Source organism: Rousettus aegyptiacus, unplaced genomic scaffold (genome assembly GCF_014176215.1).
Source record: "Rousettus aegyptiacus isolate mRouAeg1 unplaced genomic scaffold, mRouAeg1.p scaffold_m13_p_13, whole genome shotgun sequence".
Lineage (NCBI taxonomy): Eukaryota > Metazoa > Chordata > Mammalia > Chiroptera > Pteropodidae > Rousettus > Rousettus aegyptiacus.
The window spans coordinates 19,439,031-19,464,366 of record NW_023416288.1 but is presented as its reverse complement, the minus strand read 5'-3'; the positions used below and the strand labels follow the sequence as shown (position 1 = coordinate 19,464,366).

Here is a 25,336-nt window from a genome sequence, read left to right as displayed (position 1 = left end):
CATGGAATAACTCTATGCCTGTGGTGGTTATGAAATTCATAACCAGATTCACAGTATTTAGGTTGGCAGAGTGGTTGGAATTCAGCAATGGAAATAAGGAATAACTGAAGAAAAAAATTCCAGAATTTCTTGTATTTACCATGTGGCAACCCGTTTAGCAAGTATAAAATAATCTAACGTAACACAGTGGAGATGGTTGACCATATAATCAGTCAACGAGCAACCAATTGCTAACAACTCTACATACGACCTGTCGTCCCTTCTCCTTCCAGCCCCTCAATTCCAAAAATAAATAATTTGAACCATAAACCACAGAACTTCTTTTAAAATAAAAAAAAAAAAAAAAGTAAAAGAATAGTAAATGTTGGACATGGTGTATCCCATGCAATTTGAAGTTAAGGAAATAATGAATCACACAAAGCCCTTTTAAGTACCTAGCGGGGGCTCGGGCGATATGCCGATGCTCTGCAGCAGGGCCTCTGTCTCCCGACGCTTGCGATCCAGGTCGGAGTCGTCCTGAACAGGTTCCTTCTTCTGCTGCATGTCAGCCTTTAAAAAGTAGACGCCAGTAACAAGAGTTAATAACAGAACTAAATGTATGCTTTTCCTGGCAGAAAGTGAAAATGGTAAATGCCTGGCTGTGAAGACCAGGCCTAAATAGATATAACCATGCGTATAAAAGATGAAAAAAAAAAAAAAAAAACACTGTAATTGCTCCATTTAATAATTACTAACCCAGTGCTTTCTCTGCTGGTTGAATATTTTTCCTGCTTCTGTCACATGGCATAAAAGTTTCTTTTTCTCACTGGTTTTGGAAGAAACCATCAAGGCAAAATATTTCTAACAGGGATATAAATTTTTTTTTAATTTTGTCTGTTTTTGAGACGTCCCTGTCCCTTCTGGGAAACATACTATCAGTTCTCGGTGAGTGTGTGTTTGTAATATTCATGCCCCATGTGTGATATTATGCAAACAAGGTATTATTGGGATCTGACTAAAAAGTAAAATTAGTTATGAAAATCTGTAACTGTAAAATACACTATTTGTTTCAGTAAATCTAAGTTTACCATGGTTAAAATAAGCTAGGCTAAAATCTAATTATTAAGTCATGTGAACAATATTGACGTCTCATTACTTAATTCTGACTTTCATGGGCTTCTAATATACATATTAACTCAAAAGAGAAAATCATTGTGTAGAAAAATATAGAATAAAAAAAGCATTTAGAAGAATTTCCTTTTCCAGATTCTATTTTAAAACCACATCTTGTGTGTGAGCCCCTTATAGTCAGATCCTATGCCAGTTTGTATTTTCACAGGACAGTGACAAGTCAGAATACAAGTTAAAGAAGGTTAACAACAGGACTCGGGTTATTAAACATTAAGGTCTTTTTTTCTTTTTCATTACACAGTTACTTCTTAAGACAAGGCATTTGCCCCAAGTCTGAAACATGATAACATCCTATTTGATGTGCAGCTACCTCACAAGAAAGCTTTGTGAGTTTACAGAAGTAATGCTGCCTTAAAGCTTGTCAAAAACCAATTATTTAGTTATCAGACACACCTTCCTCCCTAGGGGCAAGTTTGGCACCTGAACAGGCACATTTCCTCCTTCAGGAATGCAGAGTACATTGCAAAGCAGTGAAGCATCATTTATGTCTTAGCATCTAAAGCAGAAAAAGTTCATGCAAATTTTTACTTAACTCCCAGACGGTAAACTACACCCTGATAATAAGCAAAATGCATCTTTGTGCATAGTCCTGAGCTCAACACTTCTGTTGTTATTTTCCTCAGGCTTAAAAGGCACTGATATTTTTGAAGTCTATCTGTCACCAGAGGGAAAACTGCCATTATGGGGGTCGATAAGGGATAACGAGAGCACTAGAGGGTTTCAGGCACTCTACGGTAACTCGAAATTCTGAAATAGTTTAATCTCTATCAGGGAAGGCATCACAGTTCATGTTCTCTTCCAATTTTAACATTTAAACTATTGGAGCAAGTTTCAAAGTTTATGCGTACAACAAAGGCGAAGACAGAACTGAGAAAAGGGACTTGTGCAGTGAACATCTGTATCAACATTCACATCATAAAGTCAAAAGAAGAATGGAAGACAAAGGGGAGAAATGAAAGAAAAGGGAATTACTATAGCACCTACTAAAATACAAATGAAAAACTAAGGCAAGCAAAATACATCTTAGCCATATGGAATAGTTTGAGTATTATAATAGTTAAGCCGTGGCTGGACAATCAGCTTTACTGAGAGCGGATATGTGTTTATTCTGTTCACCACTATATCCTCACATCTAGATCAGGGCCTGACACACAGTAGATGCTAGGAAAAAAAAAAAATGTGTTGAATGAATGAATGAATATCTGCTTTTGGTAAATGTTATTCTGTTGCTGTAGAATCTTAGTATTAAGGCCGATTTCCACCAATTGGACCCCATTCAGAAAGCCCCTTTACAACACCACCATGAGGAGTCCCCTAAACTTCTAGAGACTCCATGCTCATAACAAAACCATTTCTATATTCTAGGATCAAAAAATAAAATATCTTCAACCTTCCCTTATTCTTTCAACAAAATATTTGACAACAGAATGCCAGTGGTAATAAAACTGAGAAGTTCTAATGCAGCTTGTAGAGAGTGAACAGAAAAAGATCTGCCTAATCTTTTCCTTTTGAATAAAATTAGGGCATATTCTATAATTTTCTGTCATGTATGACCTATGCAGAAAAGTACAGAATCTGTTTTTATTTATTTATTTATTTTAACTTTAAGTATTCAAGAAACATACTAAAGGGTAAATCACAAGTTAACATCCACAACCATATATTATGCAAATAAAGTTCACCTGAACTCCAGCTCTAAAATTTTACTCCCACAATACAAGGCGCCTCCACAACTCATTCCCTGCTTTCCACCTTTTCTAATCCTTCAGGAAACAGGCAATATAATGACATATATTAATAAGGACAAATGTCCATCTGGATGTAACGTAAGCTTAGGAAAGCTATGAGTACACTCAAAGTTGACCATGAAAAATGCAAAATTAGGTAACTGGGGCTTATTGGAAATAAAGGCAGTCCCTATCTGTCACCAAATAGCACCTTAAACTAAACAACGTTATTTCATCCAAGACAGCTACACCAAGTGCCCTAATCATGAAACTCTTGATTTTTTCCATGTACATACTACAGAATCCTAATATGTTTTAATGATTCGATAAGGAGTGATTTCACAGTACTAGTAATTAAAAACATGCTAAAGATGTTTTCCTCAGCCGATGATATTTCTAATTGTGAAAAGTAATCACAGTTGAGACCTAGAGAGGATAATCAAAGAAAGAAAAATTACCAACTGAGAATTAGCAGTCACTTTTCCAAAGACAGCTCTGCGGTTATTAGAGAAACAAGAGAGGACAGGCCAGGAAACCTCTGTCCGTCATACCTTGCAGCAGTTCGGCAGAAGGCCAAGGACAGGACAAAACTTCAGGGTGGCCCCGTTAAGAACACCTCACTTGCATTAAAGGCAATTTTTTATGAAATTGGTTCTGTGTCTTAAATGGTGGCCACTATATTTATTTTAAAATCATATTTCATCCATAATACCACAACCAAGTAAGCAGTTGACATCCAAAGGAGCAGAGAGTGGTAATTTTATACATGTACACAGTTTTCTGGGTTCCGTGGAGACAATCACCCTGGGTGGTCCCAATTCGCACTAGTTTTCAGTCATGACAAAACTAGCTACTCAGACTAGCATTAAAATAGCATTTTGTTTCTCTGTTTTCCTAGATTTGTTTTATTTACAATATAAGCCAAAATAGTTAAATATTAAACCTATAAGACTGAAGCTATGTCTAACTCTCCATAAACAACATAAAAACTAGAAAACCTTAAACTTAGGAGTCAATGACAGGGGTCAGTTGACTGGGACATCCCTAAGATTCAGGATTGGAAGCTTCCAAGGAAATTTGTACAAAGGAATTCCAGATGTCTGGGAAGGACGTTGGTGACCAGCACTTTGGATCTGCCCTAACTAGTTATGTATGCACTCGTTCATTCATTCATTCATTCTATAATCCTTGACTGAAGGCCTATTATAGTGGCAGGATCTATGCTAGATACTGACTCAATGGAAGTAGAGGAAGGAGAAAATTCACAAACGCCCTGTCAAGAGGGAACAGGGCCCACAGGTGATATGTAAGTGGCTGAGTCTGGCTGGCATGCAGATTTTAGGGAGAAAGTAAGTGGGGGAGAGTGTTGTGTCTGTTTGGGACCTGATGCTCACTGTCAATTGAGGAAGGGGGGTGGTGAAAGAATGACCCCAGGCTTCTGCTTGGGACAACTGGCCAGAAGGGTCCCTTCCTGAGACTGGAGATAAAGGTGGGCTGCTCACAAGGCTTTGGCCTCTGGGGCTTTAGAGCATTTGAAAAAGAGAAATCAGAATAGATTAATTTCAGGTTCCTTTCAGCTACAAAACGCTATAATCCCAGAAAACTAGGGGCCCTAAATCATAAGATCCTTGCATTAACAGGGCATTTTTGGAAAATGGACTCACCAGCAGAGACGGCGATAAAAGGAGGCAGCCAGTCTATAGGACTGGATTCTCCTACTCTGATAGCTGATCCCAGGAGCAGAGTAATGGCTGTTTCTTACTAACCAGTTTATCTGTGCCTTTCACTGTTCTACAGTATCTCCTGGATCCTCTCCGAACTTGTGAGGAAGGCACCACTCTTTTCTCCATTTTACAGAAGGGAAACAGGTTCGTAGAGGCTCCAGACCCCTCAAGGCCATTCTGTGAAGGGCAGAGCCAGGTTTCCCAGCCATGGCCAACTCAAAAGCCTCTGTGATAACCACTGAGTTTACTGCCTTCTGTCTTACAGCCCTGGCTGCTTAGACAAACCAAGTCTTCACAGTCTACAAAAGGTGCTTAGACTGAACTGATCTTTTGAGGGGTGTGTGTGTGGGGAAGAGGCGGGGAGGATTGGTTGCCGAGGGACAGGATTTAAAGCCAAGTAGACTTTAAAGATGATACAGTCCTGTGGATCCTCAAATCTGGCTTCATTTGGATATTTCAAATTAAAAATTCTGAGATAGGAGACTATGATTCTGTGTTACCACGGGAGTCCATAGAGCAGAGTCGGGACAGCACAGAAAGGAGGAGGCTAAGACAACGGGACTCTGGTTCCAGTACTAGGTAGAGGCTCAGGAACACTGACAGTCCAGGTGTTTCACACGCCCACCACCTGCCGCCCCGAATCTGCCAGGCTCTGACTGCTGTGTAACAAGCCAAATCTCCATCAGGCTGCTTGGTGTAGAAACAAAAGGGGTGGCCTCTTTCAATCAGTCTTGTTTGCCTGTAATTTCCCCCAAATGTGAAAAACGACAAAGATGAAGCAGACAGACTAATTTGGAACCAGAGTTCTCATATCACATTGCATTTTGTGGTAATTCTGTGAAATTTAAGTTGGATATTAGAATGTCAGTTTAAAAGGAAACCAGTTATTAGTGAAGGATAACAGGTGCTTTAAAACTACAGTAAGTGTTGACATTTGAAGGAAAGGAAGCATAATAACTTAATTCTTTTTTTGGCTTTGCATAGAAATAAATAGCCATTCCTTGTCAGTTCTCACCTCCACTTCACTCAGAGACTGAATATGCAACAGCAAGGATTTCCACAGGGAAAACATGATGCTCTCTGTTAAGGACAAATAAACTACGGCATCAATCACAGAGTAATGGAATGGAGAGATACATGGTGCCAGAAAACTAAAATGCAATGGTAATTGTGTTTCACTTTGTCAGAAAATAATTGTTATAAGTCTGCTTCCTTGGTCTCCCAGCCTTACAGTATGAAACAACACTTATTCAGATTGTGAGGCATCAAAATATGTTCTCTTTTCCTAAAGAAAAACTGAGTAGAGGGAAGCAGCTCCGGTTTCTATACACAAGAATACGAAGTTTCCTTTTTGGAAAACTATTCCAAAATATCGTTGGCATCTGGTTTTTGTACAAGATGTGGACTATTTCTATTCTGCCGCAACAAATCAGAGATAGATTATTTGTTGGACTGAGATAGATTGGAGAAGGAAACGTGATATGACAGCAAAGCATTAAACTGAGAGTCCGGATTCCAGGTCTAGCAAGCAGAAAAGCTACATCTCACCTCTGGGTTGTCTGCTGCCTTTTTGGCTTAAACAGGGGCCTCAACAGAAGGTCTCTAAAATCTCTTTCAGCTTTAATATCTCATAATTCTATGTCTATGGGGCAGAGTCTACTATACTATCCACCCCTTCACCCAGGGAGGGAAATGCAGCTTTCCCTCGAGCAGACTTCCGATTCTTAATTACCCTGAAAAATATATACCACTTAGTAAACCATGGAAATCTCTTGACATCATTCTTTATTTTTCTCCTAAAATGTTCTTACCAGTAGTTTTTTTTTAAAAAAACTTAAGACTAACACTTATTAAGTATTAACTATATTTTGGTATTGGTATGTGATTTATAAGATTAACTCTTTTAAATCCTACAACCCCACAAAAATATTACTATTCCCATATTAAGGATAGGAAACTGAAACTCAGAAAGGTTAAGGAATTTCTAACAATAGAGATATCACAGACCTCTTATAAGGTTCTGTTCAAGTCTGGGGTAAACGTGGGGTTTGGGGATCTCTGGACCAAATTCTCCCTACCACGTGCATGGTGTCTGATCAGTACATAGCAGATGGCAATGACCTCATTATTCTAGGTCCATAGATATCCCCTATCTTTATTCAGGCATTATAAAAGGATTCTTTTAGAGGGTCTTCTTTATCCGCTTGCCCAGCCCCTAAGAATCAAGCGATTTTTCTCTCCTCCCTCCATGTCCTCACACCCAGTATTTACCTCTTTCTTTTTCCTCTCCTCTTCCTTCCGTTTCTTCTCTTCTCTTATCTGTGCTAAGCGCTGTTTCTTGCGCTCTAGCTCAGCTTTTAAGTCACTTTTGTCAGACATGTTGGTTTCCTTGGAGGAAAAGAAAAAAAAATGTGAATATATAGAAATAACTTTTCTGATTTATCATTGCCAAAAATAATTCAAAAGGAAATTTAGCTTTGGGGCAATAACAGATTGTATTATTTAGTCTATGTCAAATAATCAAAGAAATGAGTTAAGTTAGATCTGGTCTCACTCTATATAAAATCTTCCCCTTTTATGTATGTATTAATATTTGAAGAAATACAAGGTTATAGTCTATTCTGTTCTAAAGAATAATAGCAACTTCAGAATAAGCAACACATTTTCTGTAAAAGTTTATTAACGAACAAACAAATAAGTGAATAAGAGAATCAAAAAAGAACGATCATCCTGACTTCCAATTTGGACGATAATGGACCAATTCAGCCCCACACCGAGAGAAGAAAATAAGTTTCATAAAACTTTAGAGATGTGCTCTGTGCAAATTTCTATGGACTCAATAAACATTATTCCACTGAGCTTGGGCACTCGAAGATTTCATTTTGCCTAATATGATATGCATGAGGGAAGACAGCCACCGAAGGCCTAACATGTTAATCTTCTTTTTCTGCAAAACTCTTCCTGAACTGTCACAATTAATTTCATCTCCAGTACAACCCTATTTCTATAAAACTTACATTTGCATACTGAATATAATATTACTTACTCTGGCACTTTCCCTTTTCAAAGCAAAAGATGTTTGTGAATACATAAAATAGGAGATAAACACCATGGCAAGTCCTTGGGAAAATTTATCTGAGTGAGATTTAATTTTAACATTAATGATGATGGTGACGCTGGTGGTGATGGACTCAAAAATATTCTCAATAAAATGAGTGTGGACAAGACTCGCGCCATTTAGCAATGATTATATTTGTCTCTTTTTGTGCTCCTCTAACTGGAAACTAAGAAAATGGAAACACATAAATGAAGATACCCCTCTGACCTAAATTCCTAAAATAAAGTTAAAGAAAAAAAACTAACCATAAATGTCATAACTATTCATTTGCATATTATTCATATGCAATTATAATGAATATATAATGTATCCCTAAGAAGATGACAGAGCAATAGAAGACAATAAAGAACCAAACAATCCAAAATAATAAAAAATCCTCAAACTCCCTGTCATTGTCTTTAGAAGATAACGAAGAACCTGCAGTCACCTCAAGACACACTTTGTGCTGAAAACACACAGTTGAGAAGTGTCCTGTGTTCTTACTATACACATTTCTGCTCATGGTGTACTGGCGAACATTTGTGAAATAACAACAGTAATAATCGCAATAATCCATCTGCCATTCATGATCACACCGTCTTCATTTTTCAACAAAGATTTGTTGCGTATTTAATCTGTGCTAGGCACTCTATAAGGCATCAGAGTACAAAGATGAGCAAAACCAGATTCCCTTCTTCAAGGAGCGCCTAACTCAACTTTGTGGGCAAGTGCTGTGGCTGGAGATGTTCTCTGAGATATGGGCTCACTGATTACTGAGTGCCAGGCACTTCACATTTATTAATCACAATAATTCAAAGAGAGCTGTGTTGTTATTAATGCCTTTTTCATAATTCAGCTAAAGAAGCCTCAGCAAGACCTAAGACTGTATAGTCAATACATGGTGGAATGTAAATTCAAACATATCCATGCTTTGAACTATTATACTGTTCATCCCAACGTACAAGTTCAGAGTTAATGCAGAGCACAAGAATAATCACAGTCTGGCAGAGTATGCCAGGGTGAGCTTTGAGAAAGAGGTAGAATTTGAATCGAATATCAAATGAGGTCAGGAACTAGCAAAGGAAAGGAAGGTACGAATGTATGAAAACCTGTGGTAAAGGGAACCAGCAGGCTGAGTACAAGAGATGACAGATAAACCCAAGTCAAGAAATATCAACTTGAGTTGGTGAGAATGGATATGTGCAGGCAACTGGTAAAGCCTTGCTGGGGGGCAGGGGGGAGCAGGGGGTGGGGGGGGGGGACACATGAGTTTCATTTGGTATAATGAGTTATGGAAAATCATAGCAGCTTTTTGAAAGAGAAAGTGACAAAATGAAAATGGAATTTGCTTAAGCCTTTTCTCGTCCCTGTCCCTTCCTGCGAAACAGGTGGAAGCAGAAACTAGAAGTAAGACAAGCTGCTGGGAGGCTGGTGCCACCTACCTAGACTCACTGTACCTGCAGGGAGATGATAGGTGAACAGAAAGACAGAATGTAGGGAACGTGGACTGGAGAGAGTACGGTCAAGAAGGAAGAAGCCACTCTCGGTAGCTATTAGATGTGGAAGCCAAAGAGAAAGCTTTAGTAACAATTCAACTTTGAGAGAGCAAAGAGGATGGCAGGGAAATTGGGAAGGGAAGGCAAAGAAGGAAATGATGAAAAAAACCCTTTGTGTGTCAAGGGGACTTTTGGGCAGAAAGAATGCACAGGTGCAGTACACCGGGGGGATGAGAAACTAACTTGGGACTGGGGCTGTGGAATGGAGTTCGGAGTCATTCACATACAAAGGACTTTTTAAATCTGAGTTACAGATTCAAAGTCCAACGTGTGCCAGGCAGATTACATGAGGAAGCAAAGCAGTAACTGAGGCCACAGAAGAAACCCGAGGCCTGAAGGAGGCAGTTCTATCCAGCTGCAACTGATAGTTGACATGGAAGAATATGGACCCAAGCGGTTAGATCTTCTGATTTTTCTTTTTTTTCAAGAGAAGCCATAGATAGAACTGATAAAAGACAGGTCTGTCAATAAAATACTGTTGGCCAACACCAATGAGCAAAAATCCTGGCGAGAGGAGATTGAAACCTAATTCCAGAAGCCAACTGAGAAGTTATATATTCTTCTGCAATGAGAACCAGTCTGACTTACTTTTTGACATTTTTCTGTCATCAAAAATGAAATGCACAATCATAAAAATCAGTGTTAAACAATAGTTGTCTCATTCTATACTGAAAGCAGCCAGTGGAAACTTCTCAGAAAACCCTAAGTTTCCCACTCCTCCACATTCTCCAACTTTAACTGCCTTTCCCAGTCTGTCAAATAGCAAGACTTCAGCTATATGTTCTGTTCATTAAGGAACAAACCACGTAGTGAGAACATCCTGTATTTGTTGTGATTTCCTTGTGAAGAACTTTGTTCACCTTGGGAAGTAAGGTGTATTCTTAGTACACTTCTGCAATGGGCAGGTCTTTTTACAAACAATAAATATGTATGAAAATGTTGGTCATGTAAGTTGGTGTTACCAGCTGTAGAGCCAATATTTTGAAAATAAACAACAAAAACACCCAGGAAACTTTTAAGCAATTATATTAGGTGGTGATGTTTCAAATAACACACTTCATTTTTTAAAGGTAGTACGGTCACAGTGTTAGACCTTGCTCTTATTGATGTTTGGATCTACTTCAAAAGGGACACTTTGCATCAGCCCCTAGGAGAACAAGAAATCTCAAGAGAACATCTCATAAAGGGTTTGGAAAGTGCACACTCGAGTAAATGAATGGGCCTTTACACACAGTGATTTGGCTTAAATAATGGCATTAAATGCAGTGTCAGCACTGAACTCCACAGGTTTTCAAGGGGGAGGGAGGGTAGAGTGAGGGGTGGGACCAGGGTTTGCCCGTCTGACCCACAAAATTTCCCTGCATGTCAAACAAAGCAAAATCGAGGAGCAAAGCATATGGAACATGAATTATAGAGCTTCCTGTGGCTAATGCAGGTCATTTGCAAAGGCAATTCTGATGTTCTCAAAAGTTTAAGAAAATAAGAATCAGAGCTACCTGCTGCTAGTTACTGCTCACTTGCTTCCAACACATAAAAAACTGATCTCTTTCATTTACAAATGGTAAGGGGTCAAACAGATAAATCGAACCTACTTCTGGGTGTAAGTCTCCTCCTTGTCCAATCATCAACTTACTCTCCCACCCACCAGCCTTCTGCCGCTTAACTCTACCCTGGCTTAGGAACAATGACACCTTGGTCTTACCCAGCTCCATCCATTCCATGATCAGTCAATGGATCTTTACATACCTCCTCAGCTCTCCGCATAGCAGAGAGCTTGTTTTTTCTATTGTCATTTTTTTTTTATAATGCTAACCCTTGCTCCATTCATTCCACACTAATTCAATAACCAAAGTCATCACTCAAAATTCACTGCAATCATTTAAAAAATATTAGAGAAATACACTAAAGGTATAGCATGTTACTGATTTAATAGCAATACAATCGGAGCGAGAAAGCCCAGTCTGTGCTCCTAGAGATTATTCTAAGGCACTTCAGAGAGAATAGAAGGAGCTTCTCAAAGTAAATGGGTTATAAAAATGGAAGGCATGTAGTTAAGGAGGTATGATTCAAAAAATGTATTTTTTAATTAAATGTAGTCATTTAATTTAATATTAAAATTTAATTTAAGTTGTAAAATTCTGCTCATTTTCTCTGTTGAACACAGGAATTACATATCAAGATGTCTCAGGTAGGCATCTTCCCCTCTTATCACTTCCCCCAGAGGATGGAGAGGCACCTGGAGAAATGGCTTATTCTCTAGTTAAGAAGTTAGTTATAGGGAGGGTCACTCTTGGTGTTCCATCACAAAAATGGCTCATGGGCTTAAATTTCAATAGAAGAAAGAATGGGGACATGAAACAGAAAAATATGGCCACTGAGAAGGAAAGAAACGAAAGTAATTTTCACACCTCCCCTTGCCTTCCCAGTAACTTTGCTTCTCCTTTACATGTCATGTCCACACACATCCCTTAAGAAAGGAAAATTTATAGCTTTTCTTGAACCTAAAAAATGAGATCTTTTACCTTCATTTTTGTTTCTGCACATATCATCATGGGATGGCTTGGTCTTGCTTGGAACCAATTGCTTAACTAACAGAGGAGAAGCAAAGAGTTTTTAGTTCTGTTTACACAGCTGCAGAGTACCAGAGCCTCCCCAGGCTTAGCTTCTGAACAATATAGATCTCTACTTCCTTTCAGTTGTCTACATTGGCAGCACTTTGAGATTCCACTTCTAATGCTGGCATAATGCAAATTATATTAAAGCTTAAAGTAAGAATCCTGGGAAGTTTAAATCATTGCCCAGCTATTGCCAGACACATTAGAAAAAAAAAAAAAATACCCACAAACAAGTTCTTTTTTCCTGCATGAAAACAATTGCTCTTGTACCATCAGCTATTGAACTTTTCATCTGCAATGAAGCACATAAGAAATTTGATCTTTCACAATCTTGTTTCACCTGCCTGCTTCTCATAAAAGACAGCTGCCTCCTTGCAGTGGGATGGGAGGCCAAAGGATGAATGGGACCACAACCATTCATCCATTTGTACAGCTATATCATACTATCAATAAAAAGAAGGTTATAGAAGTCTCAGGAGGGAGGATGGCTGGTGAAAAGTATGGAAGGATTACTTGCTAAATTTTGTCAACCATCATTACACTGTTAAAACAGAATTTTTAATAAAAGTAGGAAAGTGCCCAGGTTCGCACTTATACCATAGATGAGCTGTTCTCAAATATTTTAGTCTGGCATCCCTTGATACTCTTAAAAATTATCAGAGAACTCAAAGAGATTTTGCTTATGTGGGCTGTATCTAATAACAATAGCCACATTAAAATACAAAACTGAGGTCCACGGCCATGCCACCTTGAACAAGCCCAATCCCGACTGATCTCAGAAGCTAAGCAGGGTTGGGCCTGGTTAGTACTTGGATGGGAGACGACCTAGGAAGACCAGGCACTGTAGGCATAATAAATAAATAAATAAATAAATAGATAGATAGATAGATAGATAGATAGAGATTGTAAACTGACAATGTCCTTGCAATCTGTGAGGTCAACTAAGGGTTGCCTCGCCTAAAAAAAATAAAATAAAATACATAATTGATAAACCTTTAAATATTTATTTCATCATTAATTTTAAAATAATAAATGTGTTAACAAAATTTTTATGAAAAAACAGCCACTCTTTCCAAGACCAAAAAACAATAGTAAGAAGAGTGTAATTCTTTTACATTTTCACATATCTCTTTAATAACTGGCTTAATAGAAATGACTGTATTCTTGTAGCTGCTTCTGCATATAATCTCTTGTAAGATGCTATTTTAGTTGTGAAAAAATCTAGTCCCATGTAAATAAGTATTGCCTCTTGACGTTTATGGGGTTTTTGTTGTTGTTGTTTTGCTATTACACCAAAAGTCAACAAATAGCAGTTTCCTAGAGTTCAGTTGGAATGTGAACATGAAACCACATCAATCAATGAACTATTTGTACCCTTTTACATTAAAATCCATTGGTCTAACTCTTTCAAATTATAATTGCTATTCAATATTATTTTCTATTCGTTTTAGGTGTACAACATAGGAGTTAGACATTTATGTAATTTACAAAGTAATCCTCACAATAGTCTCTACTACCCACCTGGCACCATACATAGTTATTACAATATTATCGACTATATTCTCTATGCTGTAATTTATATCCCCATGACTATTTTGTAACTACCAAGTTGTACTTCTGAATTCCTCATTTTTTTCATACAACTCCCCAACCCAAAATCCATTGGTCTATCTTAAACTTTAAATGAATCTTTTATCCATGTATGATTTTAAAACATCGTCCACTGCTTATTTAGAAAGTTATTTAGTTAATTATGCAGACTTCTCAAATGTTGACAATTTCATGGTATGATATTCAAAAATCAAATTTGGTAATATCACAACCAAAGTCTTCAGGAAAGTCTTTAGATATGGTAAAGTTTTCAAGCTCATGGTGGCATATATTAGTTTCCCAAAATTCTAATTTTTGCTTGAAAGCTCGAATTTTATGATTAGCAACAAATACTGTCAATTGTGTTCTTGAAGTAACAAGCTCATGCCATTGATTTTTGAGACAATTTCTGCCAAATGCCCAAATCTGAATAATCATAGTTTGTCTTTGGACTATTATTTCAAGTAAATAGTTTCATGAAAATAGGCAGCCAGTTCAGCTTACAACTCAACTCAAACTAATGCACAGATGCTTTCCTCTAGACAGCCACTGAATATCAGTAGGCAGCAGAATTATCTTGTGTGTTCCTATTTGTCAGAGTAAAGATGTGTGTTCAATGGTGGAGATTTATTACAACTAATTTTTTTTTCTGTTTCATGGAGGACATTTTTAAGTAGAACAGCTTTTGTTTATTCATTCGTTTGTTTATTTAAACTATGAGTGTGTCATAGCGAAGTCTAATGCTACTACTACGCCCAGTTTGATGCCACGATCTCATTTCATGCTCAAGTATCAGCAGTTTTACCCACCATTACTTTTACGCCATCACCGAAAATGTCAATACAGTGAAAAAGACAAGTAACAGTTCAGCATGATCATAAAAATATTTTTGACCTTACACATTCCTGAACATGACTTGGAATCCCTAGGGATCCTCAAACCGAAATTTTGATAAGGTGGAGTAGACTCCGAAGTCTAATGAGATATTAATTAACAAAATTTCGGTAAGTGTTATATAAATAATCTAAACAGAGGTGGTTAGAGCTCTTTCTTTTTTGCAGAAAAGACACAGTAGCAAAATCACTGAGCATAGAAAATTCAGATTAGAGTCAAGAAACTATAATCATTTAGAAACATCAGAAAGATCTGACTTCTGGATACAGCATAAGGAAAACTGGAATTAGGGAAAGAGTGAGGCCATGAAGCAAAGGTTCCATAAAACCATGTGTGAAAGATTGCCTAAGCCAGATAGTAGGTAAAGAAGAGAAACTGAGACGCCTTCTCTCACTCCCCATTCTCCTTCCCGCCTCCACACACGCAAACATAAACACACACAAATTAATGGGCCTTTGCCTCTGAGGGAACTAAGATGGTTCTTAATAAAATATCGATCTCTCTGTTATATGAAGACTTTTTATTCTTTCATTCTTTTAATTTTGCTGTTTTAACAATTACAATTACACTTTGCTTCAAGGTAAAGACTTCAGTGATATTATCCAATACCAGTATTTTACCCATAAATAGGGAAACTGAACACTTATCTAAATTCACAATGATTAAGGAGACAAATCAGAATTGAAAATGCCAGATCTCCTTATTCTTGAATATTTTTACCAAACAATGCTTTCCTTTCAGTGTTTATTTATTCAGTATTTTACTCATTTTAGTCAAAAGAAAGCTCTTCTTGGTTAAAGAAGTACAAATTAGTAGTTAATAGATGGTCATGGGGAGGGGGAGGACAGCGTAGGGAATGTAGTTAGCATTAACATGATGGCTAGACGGAAAGCCAGAGGAGAAAAAGAGTAATTAAGGGGATCATTTTACAAACTATATAAATGTCTAACCTATGAACTGTATACTTGAAACTAATAATAAAATAAAATGTTTAAAAATAAAGCTCTTCTTGAAAGGCTTTATGGTGGATCCCACCACTCTTCCAGCAGAATCTTGCAACCACTCTCCATCACCAACTGGTGGCAGGAAATATAAACTGCATGAGATGGCTCACACCAGGAGCAAAGGTTTGGCCAATGAAATTCCCTGCCACATCGCCAAAGCCAATACTGGGTAGTCCAAAACACTACAAGAGTTTCATCTGCATATGAAGGGTCTATTTATATCGATAGAGAACTATTGTTCTGATAGAAAAAAAAATTTCAGTATAGACATACAGTTAAACATATATGTTGATTTTTCTAGGCTCCTTTCAATTTTATTCATATTGGGTTCATTCCTGACTAGGAAATCAGGCAATATTTCTAAATTAAGCCTTGAGTATCACTCTTGCTGGGTTTTTTGAGCTATATTTAAGACTGTTGTGTCTGCATATTGTCTCTAGTCCTACTTTCAGTACTTCACAATTCTGAGCCACCCAAATTATGCTGCTTGAGCTGTAACTCGAGCATTGGCAATTGCAGCACATTAAACAGGAGAGACTCTCAAGCACTCAGCACAGAGGCCCATTATGCTAGAGAGAAAAATCAATCCATAGGGTATCGGCCGTCTCATCTAGTTAACAGAGGAGACATGAGAGCTCTTAAAATTTAAAGGACTCAAAAGCCATCGTCATGTTCACCAAAAAGTTCTGAATAACACTGAGTTATTTCTGACCCCTACCGTGCATTCCACCAACTAAGAGACACAACATACTTCTCTTTGGAAAAGGAATTGTTCCTCGATTAAGGGAATCAGTCATTCATCTCTTAGAGTATCTTCCCTTAGAAACACTCAGATGACATGGAGAGTCCTTAGGAAATGAGCATGTCAAGTGGCATCATTGAAAGAGTATAAAACTAAAGATGGGACAGTTTGGACAACTAGAGGGCAGTATTTCGGCATTGGGTCCATAGAATTAGGTCAGAAAAGGAACCGGAAAACAGAAGAAACGAATGGAATAGAAAACTAGGGTGAAGAAAGAAATGAAACCTCACACAAAGGATCCTGCAGAAGCACCTAGTCTTGGGTCAAAATAGATGGGAACGATGTATCAAAGCACACTACCACCACTGCACTTTATATAACATGAATCTGTCCTCCTAGAGGTTTGAAAGCACTTCAGAGCAAAGAGAAAGAAGCTTCCCTATCTAAATGGGAATGCTCAGGGACCATTTCATGAGGAGCAACTTCTCCACAGACCGTTACGTAAACTTCCTTTGGAATGTGCACAGTGGTTCCTCAGCCTCACACTGACCACATAGTAGGCATTGACAAACACTTGCTATTATATAAATGAGTTAACGATGGCCCCTATGTATTGGCCTCTATGCTATTTACTTCTTCACATCAGACTAGAATCACTAGCTTGGAGTCCCCACTGGCACCAAACACAAAATTCCTACACATCCAATTGCTTTAAACATAGCTTAAATAAGCATTTTTTAGTCATTTAGAGCTCGCCTGCTTTGCATATTCTGCAAAATTGCACCCAATATCTGCTAGACATAGATAGGACAAACCCTGTGACTATAAAAGCTTTAACTACTGCTGCCCTTCAGAACTCTCAGATCCAGAGACTCCCCACCTTGCTGCTGAATGGCGTCCCCTAGACACATGGCCTCCCTCTCTGATTCTCTCCTCCCTTTGTGGGTGGCAGCTCCATACTGCTGTCTCTGGAAGGTCTCCCGCTATGAGTGACACCCCCTCTCCTATAGTCCTATACAAGTACCGCCCAATAGTGTTGAGCAATGCTGCCACCTCATGGCCCCATCTTTTCCTTGCTCGGCCCTGAAATCCTCAACTCACCACATCCCCACTGCCAATTTTCAGCAGAACTCCCACTTTCACCACTACTATTTCCAAGTCTGCCCTTGCGTTCCGTGTCCATTCACAAGACCCAATGCCAGTCTTCAGACTGCTCATCTGACAATCGCAATGTTCTTCTGATCTTCCTGTCCTCGTACTAACTTGGCTCCCTAGTGATCCTCCACATCCTCCCACTATGTCAGGGTGATCTTTCTGCTACTCAAATCTGATGAGTCCACGTCCCTGCCTAAAACACATCGATGGCTCCTTTTTAATTGCAAAATGGGTCCCAACTCCTTATCAAGGCACACAAGATGCTCTCATTACCCATCTCTCCACTCATAGATCCCTGCACTCCCTATTTCACATTTTACTAGCATGTACCAAACTATTTCCTTCCTTTGTACCTTTGCAAATTCCAGAAATGCTCTTTTCCCTACTCATTATCTGATGATGTCCATTCATCTCTCCCTTTCAACTCAATCATATCTGCTCCACAAAGGCTTCCTAGGGAGGGCATCGAGCCTGGGCCAAGCACCCCTTCATGGTGGTCCTAGGGCACCCTATGCATGGTTTACTGGAACATATATCACATGCTCCATTTACTCATGGCTATGTTCTGTTTATGTGACTCTCTCTTCCTGTTGCACTGAAAGTTCCTCTAAGGAAAGGGCCATGTCTAATTTACCTCTATACTCCTAGTGCCTAGCAGTGAATGCACAGTAAATGTCTCTGAACTGCTAAATAACCATTAGATAGTAATGTGAAATCTCCCACAATTTCACTATTGGAATTTTTCTAAGCTTTTAAATGACCACTGATCCCCCTTGAGATTATGATGAGTGGAGACCTGCTAAGGTAATATTCTATCTTCACACCCAAAGAAAAGTTCTTCCTTACTATGTAACAGATCTTTGTTCCAATGCCAGGTGGAAAATGAGGAAGATTAAATGTTTTCATCCATCAGAACAAATATGCAACAAACACATAATCCTAGCACTGCCTCCCTCAACCATTGAACTATCTTTGTCTAATCACTACCATTGTGTGTACCCATTGATATAATGTCTTCCTGCCTGGCTTACATTTTAAATCTGTTTTCTGACTCTGAAAGGATTATTTAGCAAAATCTATTCAATTTATAATTGACAGCCTCTATCGTTGACTTCAACTTACAAATTCAGCAATCTAGAATCTATCATCCAAAATACCTTGAAGATAAATCATCATGCTGATAGTTTGGCTCTCTCTTTAAGAGATGTAAAAATATCAATGCTTTAGAACAGAGCCATCTATTGCACTTAAAGCTGTTTTCTCTAGAGTTGCTAAGATGATAAATGGACATGTATAAAAACAAATTACTCTCAGGTAATGTGTGGGGCTGATCTTTAAAAGAACTGAAAGCAAGCAAAACTTCACACATGACCAGCTTTAGCTTTCACTCTGAGGCCTTGTCCTGCTGTCCTTGTAAAGGGGCCAGATTTTCTGTACAGCAAAGTTAAATCCAGACAGCCCTGGCTGGAAGGCCTGCCTAAAGTGGGCATTCTATCCTGATGGAGAACGCAGGCAAATTCAAGCTGCCCTGAGGTTCTTGTGACTCACAAATAAGAACAAATTTAAAGTAACATACTAAAGGGAATAAAATCAAGACACATTAATAAAAATAAGGAAAGGAAAGATGTTAATGTTTAAATAATAAAGTTAAAATGGATTTTCTCAATATAAATCAGCAATATAAATGTTCACGGTCCATTTGTTTTAATCTTCTAAAATTATGTTGAGATTTTGACATCTTATAACCACTTAATTCAATACTCTCCCAAATTAACTACTAAATACTTATGAATTTGTAATTAAGCCTACATAATTTTAAGGATCATCGATCCCCCTCGAAGTTAAAATAAGTGGAGAAACACATGTAGAGAAAGGACCTGCTAAGGTATATACAATATTCTATCCTCACACCCAAAGCAAACAACTTTGACATGTGAAAAGCCAAGATTCAAACCCAAGAGTCCAGAGCACATGCTCTTAACTATGCGTTTGCCTGTAACTTAATGTATTTCTCCTCTTCCCTTGCCCTATTCTATCAGCTTTAGCATCTGTATTGGTTTAGTCCGTTCCCCTTGTATTCTTTCTTTGCCTTAATCACCCATTTTTATGTCAGCGGTTTTCCTTCTCATATTTGTTCTGCAGGTGATAAAGAATAAGGCAACTGAGAAAAACACAGAGCTACTAAAGATCCCATAAATCGATGTAGTCTGTGATCACAAGGCACTGAGAAGGCTCATAGAGTGGGTGAGTTAAACCACCACAGAGGAAGACCAGACCTACAGACAGCAGAAGGTGAGTGGGGCATCTCAGCCAGAGGGAAGCATTGACAAAAGGCAGGTAAGTAAAAAAGAGAATGGACAAGTAATTTGCAACAGATAAAATGCTGAGTACAAAAAAAGATGGAGGAAGATGATGATGGAAATCCAGCCAGAGATCAGATCCCAAAGGTTGAGTGCCTAACCATCCATCCCAGTTTGCACCAAAGAGAGGGGGTTCTCCAGATACAGGAATTTCAGTGACCACACCAGGAAAACCTGGACAAGTCAGTCAGCCTACTGCCCGAGGTCTGCTATGCCATGCTTTAAAGGGGTCTGAACTTCTCTGTAGGTAGCAGGGAAACACAGCAGGACCTGAGCAAGTGCAACACTAGACCATTTATTCCTAGCTTGAAATACATACCATACCAGCCTTTTTAACATGGGTTGCAATCCCCTGGTGAGTTACAAAATAAAGCTAGTTAGTAGTCATAGGTAGCAATTTTTGTGATTGACAGATTCGGAAGGACTATTGGACACATGGTGAAGGGCAACTATTATTTCATGAAACCTGTTTTGGACATAAACATTCATTGTTATGTATCAATATTATTTATTATTGCTAGTTGCAGTTAAAAAGTTTGAAATATATCTGGCTACATCAATTCCAAAATTTGCAAATTTTAAACTGTAAGTTTATCCTTGCCATTGTCCTTTCTCAGAAAACATTTTCTATGATGTGACACACCTATAAATCATGACGATATTCACACAGCACTATGGGGGTGAACAAACAAAACTGTTCACTACCATAGGAGACTGACCTGGGCTCTAACTACCCTGAGGGCCAAGAGATTAACATCCAAGTACACCGGAACCTATAATCCACTTGCAAAACACTGATGGGGAAGCTCTATCATAGAACGACCAAAGCAAGCTCAGCTCTATGTGTTTAAATCTACCAAAGAAAGAAAGGGGGTGGGGGTGGAATTCAACATAAATCCCAGGATACTTCAAGGCACAACACAGCAAGGCGGATGTACTTAAAAAGATCAACCCGGTTTTTCAGCTACCCTGGTATGCTCATAAGAGTGAAAAAAAAAAAAAATCAATACCGCCAGAAATGCAAGACCACGGTATATTTCCTGCATACCATGTCAGCACAAATGCTGAATGACTTTGAGATTTGGGTATTTGCTATTTGTCCCATCAGCACAACCTTTATATTCTTTCTGGAAGTAAATACCCATCTGAAAAGCCTGGCTGCAAAGTCCCTAGCCTCCCCAGCACAAGGCATTCTGTACATGAATGGGTAACTCGGTGGAATGAGGCAGGACTCAGAACAGATTCTCAACCAGTCCTAAAAGGCTTATCCCCTTCTGATACTCATGTATATATTTTAATTCAAGACTTAAAAAAAATTTTTTTTAGCTGGAGTCAGTTTCAACCATCTGTCTCTTTGAGTGAAAATAGGATGCAGCCTTGTATATATCAGCTTTTGAAGAAAATCAATTTTGGCAGAAAGAATTAAAGTGAAAGAAGAATTGTATCTCAATTTTCAAGGCCATGCTAAGGAGTAACAAATTATCCAAAGTTGTAACTTATGTGAACACATCTAACTCCTTTTCTCCCTGTTAGGCTGCCCCTTCCAGACCATCACTGCAATTGGACCTTTGCCACCAAATCATAGCCTGGGGAAGTGGCAAAGTAGAGACATAATAAACCTTATCTTAAACAGAAGACATCTCCTAAGTCAAAATTATCACAACATTACCAAAACATCACCACTGGGGTTGACCAAATATAATGGAAAACAACCACATAATTAGTGAACAACTATAAAAAGGATTACAAAGAAAGGAGAATAGAGTCTGAAATGACAGGAAAAGAAGCGTGCATTTTCCAGATTTTCTCTAGTGCATCCAGGGAAAACAACGCCCTGACCAGCTGACATTATCTTTCCTGTGCATCCATTAAGAGTCACCATGACGGTACCAGGCTACCATCTTGAAACACCAGCCATGACAACTGTCCCCTACACCCTGCCTCCACGCACGTCCACTCTTCAGCCTTCCACACTTCAGTTAAAGGCAACTCCAGTCTTCCAATGAACTCAGGCCAAAAATCTTGATGTCATCCCTGATTTTTCTTTCTATCGAATCCCACATCTGATCAATTAGTAAATTATTCGGGCTATATGTTCCAAGCATACCCAGAATCTGTCTACTTTTCACTACCTCTCCTCCCATCACCCCGTCCAAGCTACCACCATCTTTCATCCAGATTACTGCAAAAGCCTCCTAAATGGTCTCTTCATTTCTACCACTGGCTTCGTAACAATCTAGGCTCAGGTGCAACAGCAATTCTTTGAAAACACAAGTCAAATCAGATTACTTCTCTGCTTAAAACTCTCTAATGGCTCCTCTCTCAAAGAAAAAGCCAAAGGCTTACAATAGCCTCCTTGGCACTAAACAATCCAGCCCGTTACCTTTCTGGTCTCATCTGCAGACCTGCTTCCTTGCTGTTCCTCACACACGCTGGCTACTCTCCCACCTCAGGGACTTCGCATCTACTATTCTCTCTGCCCAATACTTTCCCCTAAATATCTGAAATACCAGCTTCTTCAAAACTTAGATCAAACTGCACCTTCCTGTGTTCTCTCGTGACCACCCTATTTGAAAGAACAAACTTCCCCCCACTGTACCTGCATTCCCATGCTTTTTCTGCTGCCTTATTTTTCTTCATTACATGTATCATCACCTAATATATTCTGTAACATATTTAAGTATTTTTCATTGTTTGTCCCTTTTCGTAGAGTTTAAGCTCCAATTAAGACAGAGATTTTTGTCTATATTGTTCACCGATGTCTTGCCAATACTTAGGATAGTGACTGGTAAGAGATAATGAATAAACATTTGTTGGATAAACAAATATGTCATCAAAATGAGCCTGCCTGAGCTCCTTCCTCTTCTCCCAGCCTTGTTCTCTATAAAGAGGGTAAAAGTTCCGTTGGCTTTGAAATTCTCCAGGGTCTGCTCTGTGACCCTCCCTCCTAACTCTTTCGCTGAATCTAGTCCTCAATTGCCATATTATTGCCACACCTAGATTCTGCCTCTTCCTGGCCCTTCGAATGTACTACAAATTGGGCCACCTGCATGATTTTTCAAAGCCCATGTTACTGATGTACTGAGCCTTCAGGGCTACCCTCGATACCCTCAGGCTAACACTCTCCCAACCATATCGGGCTCAGACTTCTGAGACTGAGAATCCAACTTCTCAGAAGAGTTCAGAATACTGACCTATAAGCAAGGACACTGTGATCCCATGCGAAGTTAGGTTTCTCCTGACAAGTCAGTAAGTAGACATTTTATGTTTGTAGCCTAATATACAACATATACTTACATTGGGTTTTATGAATTCATAACTAAGTTCCTAGAGAACTTCGGCTACGTAAGAACAATCTAATATCTAGACCCTCAAAACTAAGATTCGGACCTTAATCCTGCCCTTCTGAATAGCTGACGACTGGATGTCACTGATCATATGTCACTACAGCTACAATATGACACCTAACTACATCCAGATAAGAATGCTGATGCCCAAGAGGGTCACATGCTCATGGTCTCAGCACGTGAGCATACACCCACGCTTATGCACATACAGTCACCTAACCCCAAATTCCTTTGATAGACCAGAGCGCGCTTCTCCCCACCACTCCAGAACCTGCTCCACAGTGACCCTTTATAGGAAGGGAGCAGGGGTAAGAGCGGAGTGAGAGTGAGATGATTTGCTGAGGGAGGGTGGTGTGAAAATACCTTGGGCACCTGCGGCAACATCCCCCTACATTTGTAAAGAAGGGAAAAGCACACTAATTGACCAACTTCTCTAATTTGCTAATAGCCAGGAAAGCCAAGTACTTGGCTCCACGATGCTAAATTTATCTTTATGTTAATGCAATTTAATGAATACTCTTTGAGACTCTACAAAGTGCCAAGTGCTATTCTGGGTGCTCTGGGACTTACACAAATGATCCAGATAGCATCTGTCTCAAAGAGCTTGCGATATGGCGAGGCCTGAAAACACCAGCTCCATTGCCAGGGAGAATGGGATGAGTACCTGACAGAGGTTTAATGCATGGCAGAGAGCATGCGAGAACTGGAACATGGGGTGGGCTTCATGAAGGAGGGGCCACAAGAACCAGACATTGAAATGTATGTAGGATGTGAACCGGAGAAAGATTTTCGATAGAAGGAGGGTGAGTGTGAGTGAAATGACCACAGGCGGCAGCCTTGGTTTAGGGAAAGGCAAATGGTTCAATTGGACCACAGCATGCAGCCAAATGGGCCCGAAGTGGTGCCATGGGAAACAAGCTGGAAAGGTGTGTGCGTGGTTCTAAACTCTCAGGTCACAACTGACCTTCTGCCTTTTGGTCCTGCTTCACTTCAGAAGAAAGTTATTTATTTTTAAAACACATAGTCTGGACGAAAATCAAACATTTCCATGTTAAACCAATCCAGTCTAGTCGAATGTGTTAAGCAATGCAAACAACTGGAATTAACATTTGCCTTACATATCACACCTTTGCTGTACATAATGAAAAAGTGAGAAATTAAGTGCCCAAAATTGAATGCTTAGAATTTGTAACATTTTTTGCATAAAATAAGCATTCAGGGTGGGAATTCTATCTTCCAAGTCATCTGGTAGTTTTCTATTCTTCACACTATAAAAAGAAAATGGCAGTTGGGGGTTTGGGGGATATGCTTCTGAAATGGCATATGTCTAGCCTCTGCTGTTGGCAGGACAGATCAGACTTTGAGCATCATCAGGGCACATTAAAAGATTACCAGACAAACAAATAAATGAACAAATGAAAGAAAGCCCTAGACCACATGATGATGTGGCCAGTTTGGAATGAAGTTAGAGGCAAGCCATTTATTTTGTTTATTTTTAATGGTTGTCACAAGCTGTTAAGTTTCCTTCCACCTGGCCCGACATTGCTAATGACATTCCCAGGGTCTAGCAGAAGCTTACAGAATGTTTATTGAATGAAGGAGTGAATGAATGAATGTTACAACTTGAACAGTTACATGGGAAAAAAAAGAAGACATAGATTGTCACATCTATTTTTCCAATTTGGCACCTACCCTCTTATTTATTCTGCCCCTAAGTGAATGACAGAATTTGGCCAAAGGTAAAGGTGATGCAAGGCTCTCTGTAGTACACAAAATCATATAGACTCTTAAATTAAGAGAAAAAATAATGTAGAGATTACCAAATACTGGTCTGACCTCTCATTGGCACAATAATCCCTTTACGGACAATTCTCACGGGTGGTGGTATTGAACTCTCCTGAGTACTGGGAACTCATTACCTTTAAAGCAACCCAGTTCATACTTTGAATAAGAATAGCTTGAATCAATCAAAAGTTCTCCATTATATTGATATGAATTCTCCTTTCTCCTAGAATTTTGGGCTACAATAGATAGGTGTTCTCATACCTATTTGCCCACTCCTTCACCTGCTGACAGCCCACAAGCTCTCTACATCATCACCTCATGTTCATCTACTTTGCATCTGAGGAGTGGTGGGGGAAGGAGAGAGACAAAGAAGAGATAGAGGAATGAGAGGGGATGCATTAGCCAAGATAAGCCCCACAGCCTCCCTTCTATACCACACCCGGGCTCTACCATGATGCTCTTCCCAAGCATATGGACCTTTAACTTTCTAGACTCAAACAAGCAGAATGCCTCTGTGGTTTAGCCATAGTGGATTTGTACCCCATTAGATTTTAATTTAATATGACTTTG

The 25,336-nt window shown here is 39.0% G+C and overlaps 1 protein-coding gene and 1 pseudogene across 6 annotated transcripts in view; one reads left to right on the top strand and one right to left on the bottom strand.

Moving 5' to 3' along the window:
• DYNC1I1 (dynein cytoplasmic 1 intermediate chain 1) overlaps positions 1-25,336 on the bottom strand; it is a 343,203-nt gene that overhangs the window by 243,791 nt on the left and 74,076 nt on the right. For all 6 annotated transcript variants that reach the window (XM_016131454.2, XM_016131458.2, XM_016131455.2 and 3 more), the window contains 2 exons: positions 6,893-7,009; positions 435-549 (listed from right to left, as the gene is read on the bottom strand). In XM_016131454.2, the coding sequence (XP_015986940.2) occupies positions 435-549; positions 6,893-7,009 (232 nt within the window). The remainder of the gene's footprint in view (positions 1-434; positions 550-6,892; positions 7,010-25,336) is intronic.
• Positions 12,621-12,739, top strand: LOC118611156 (annotated as a pseudogene).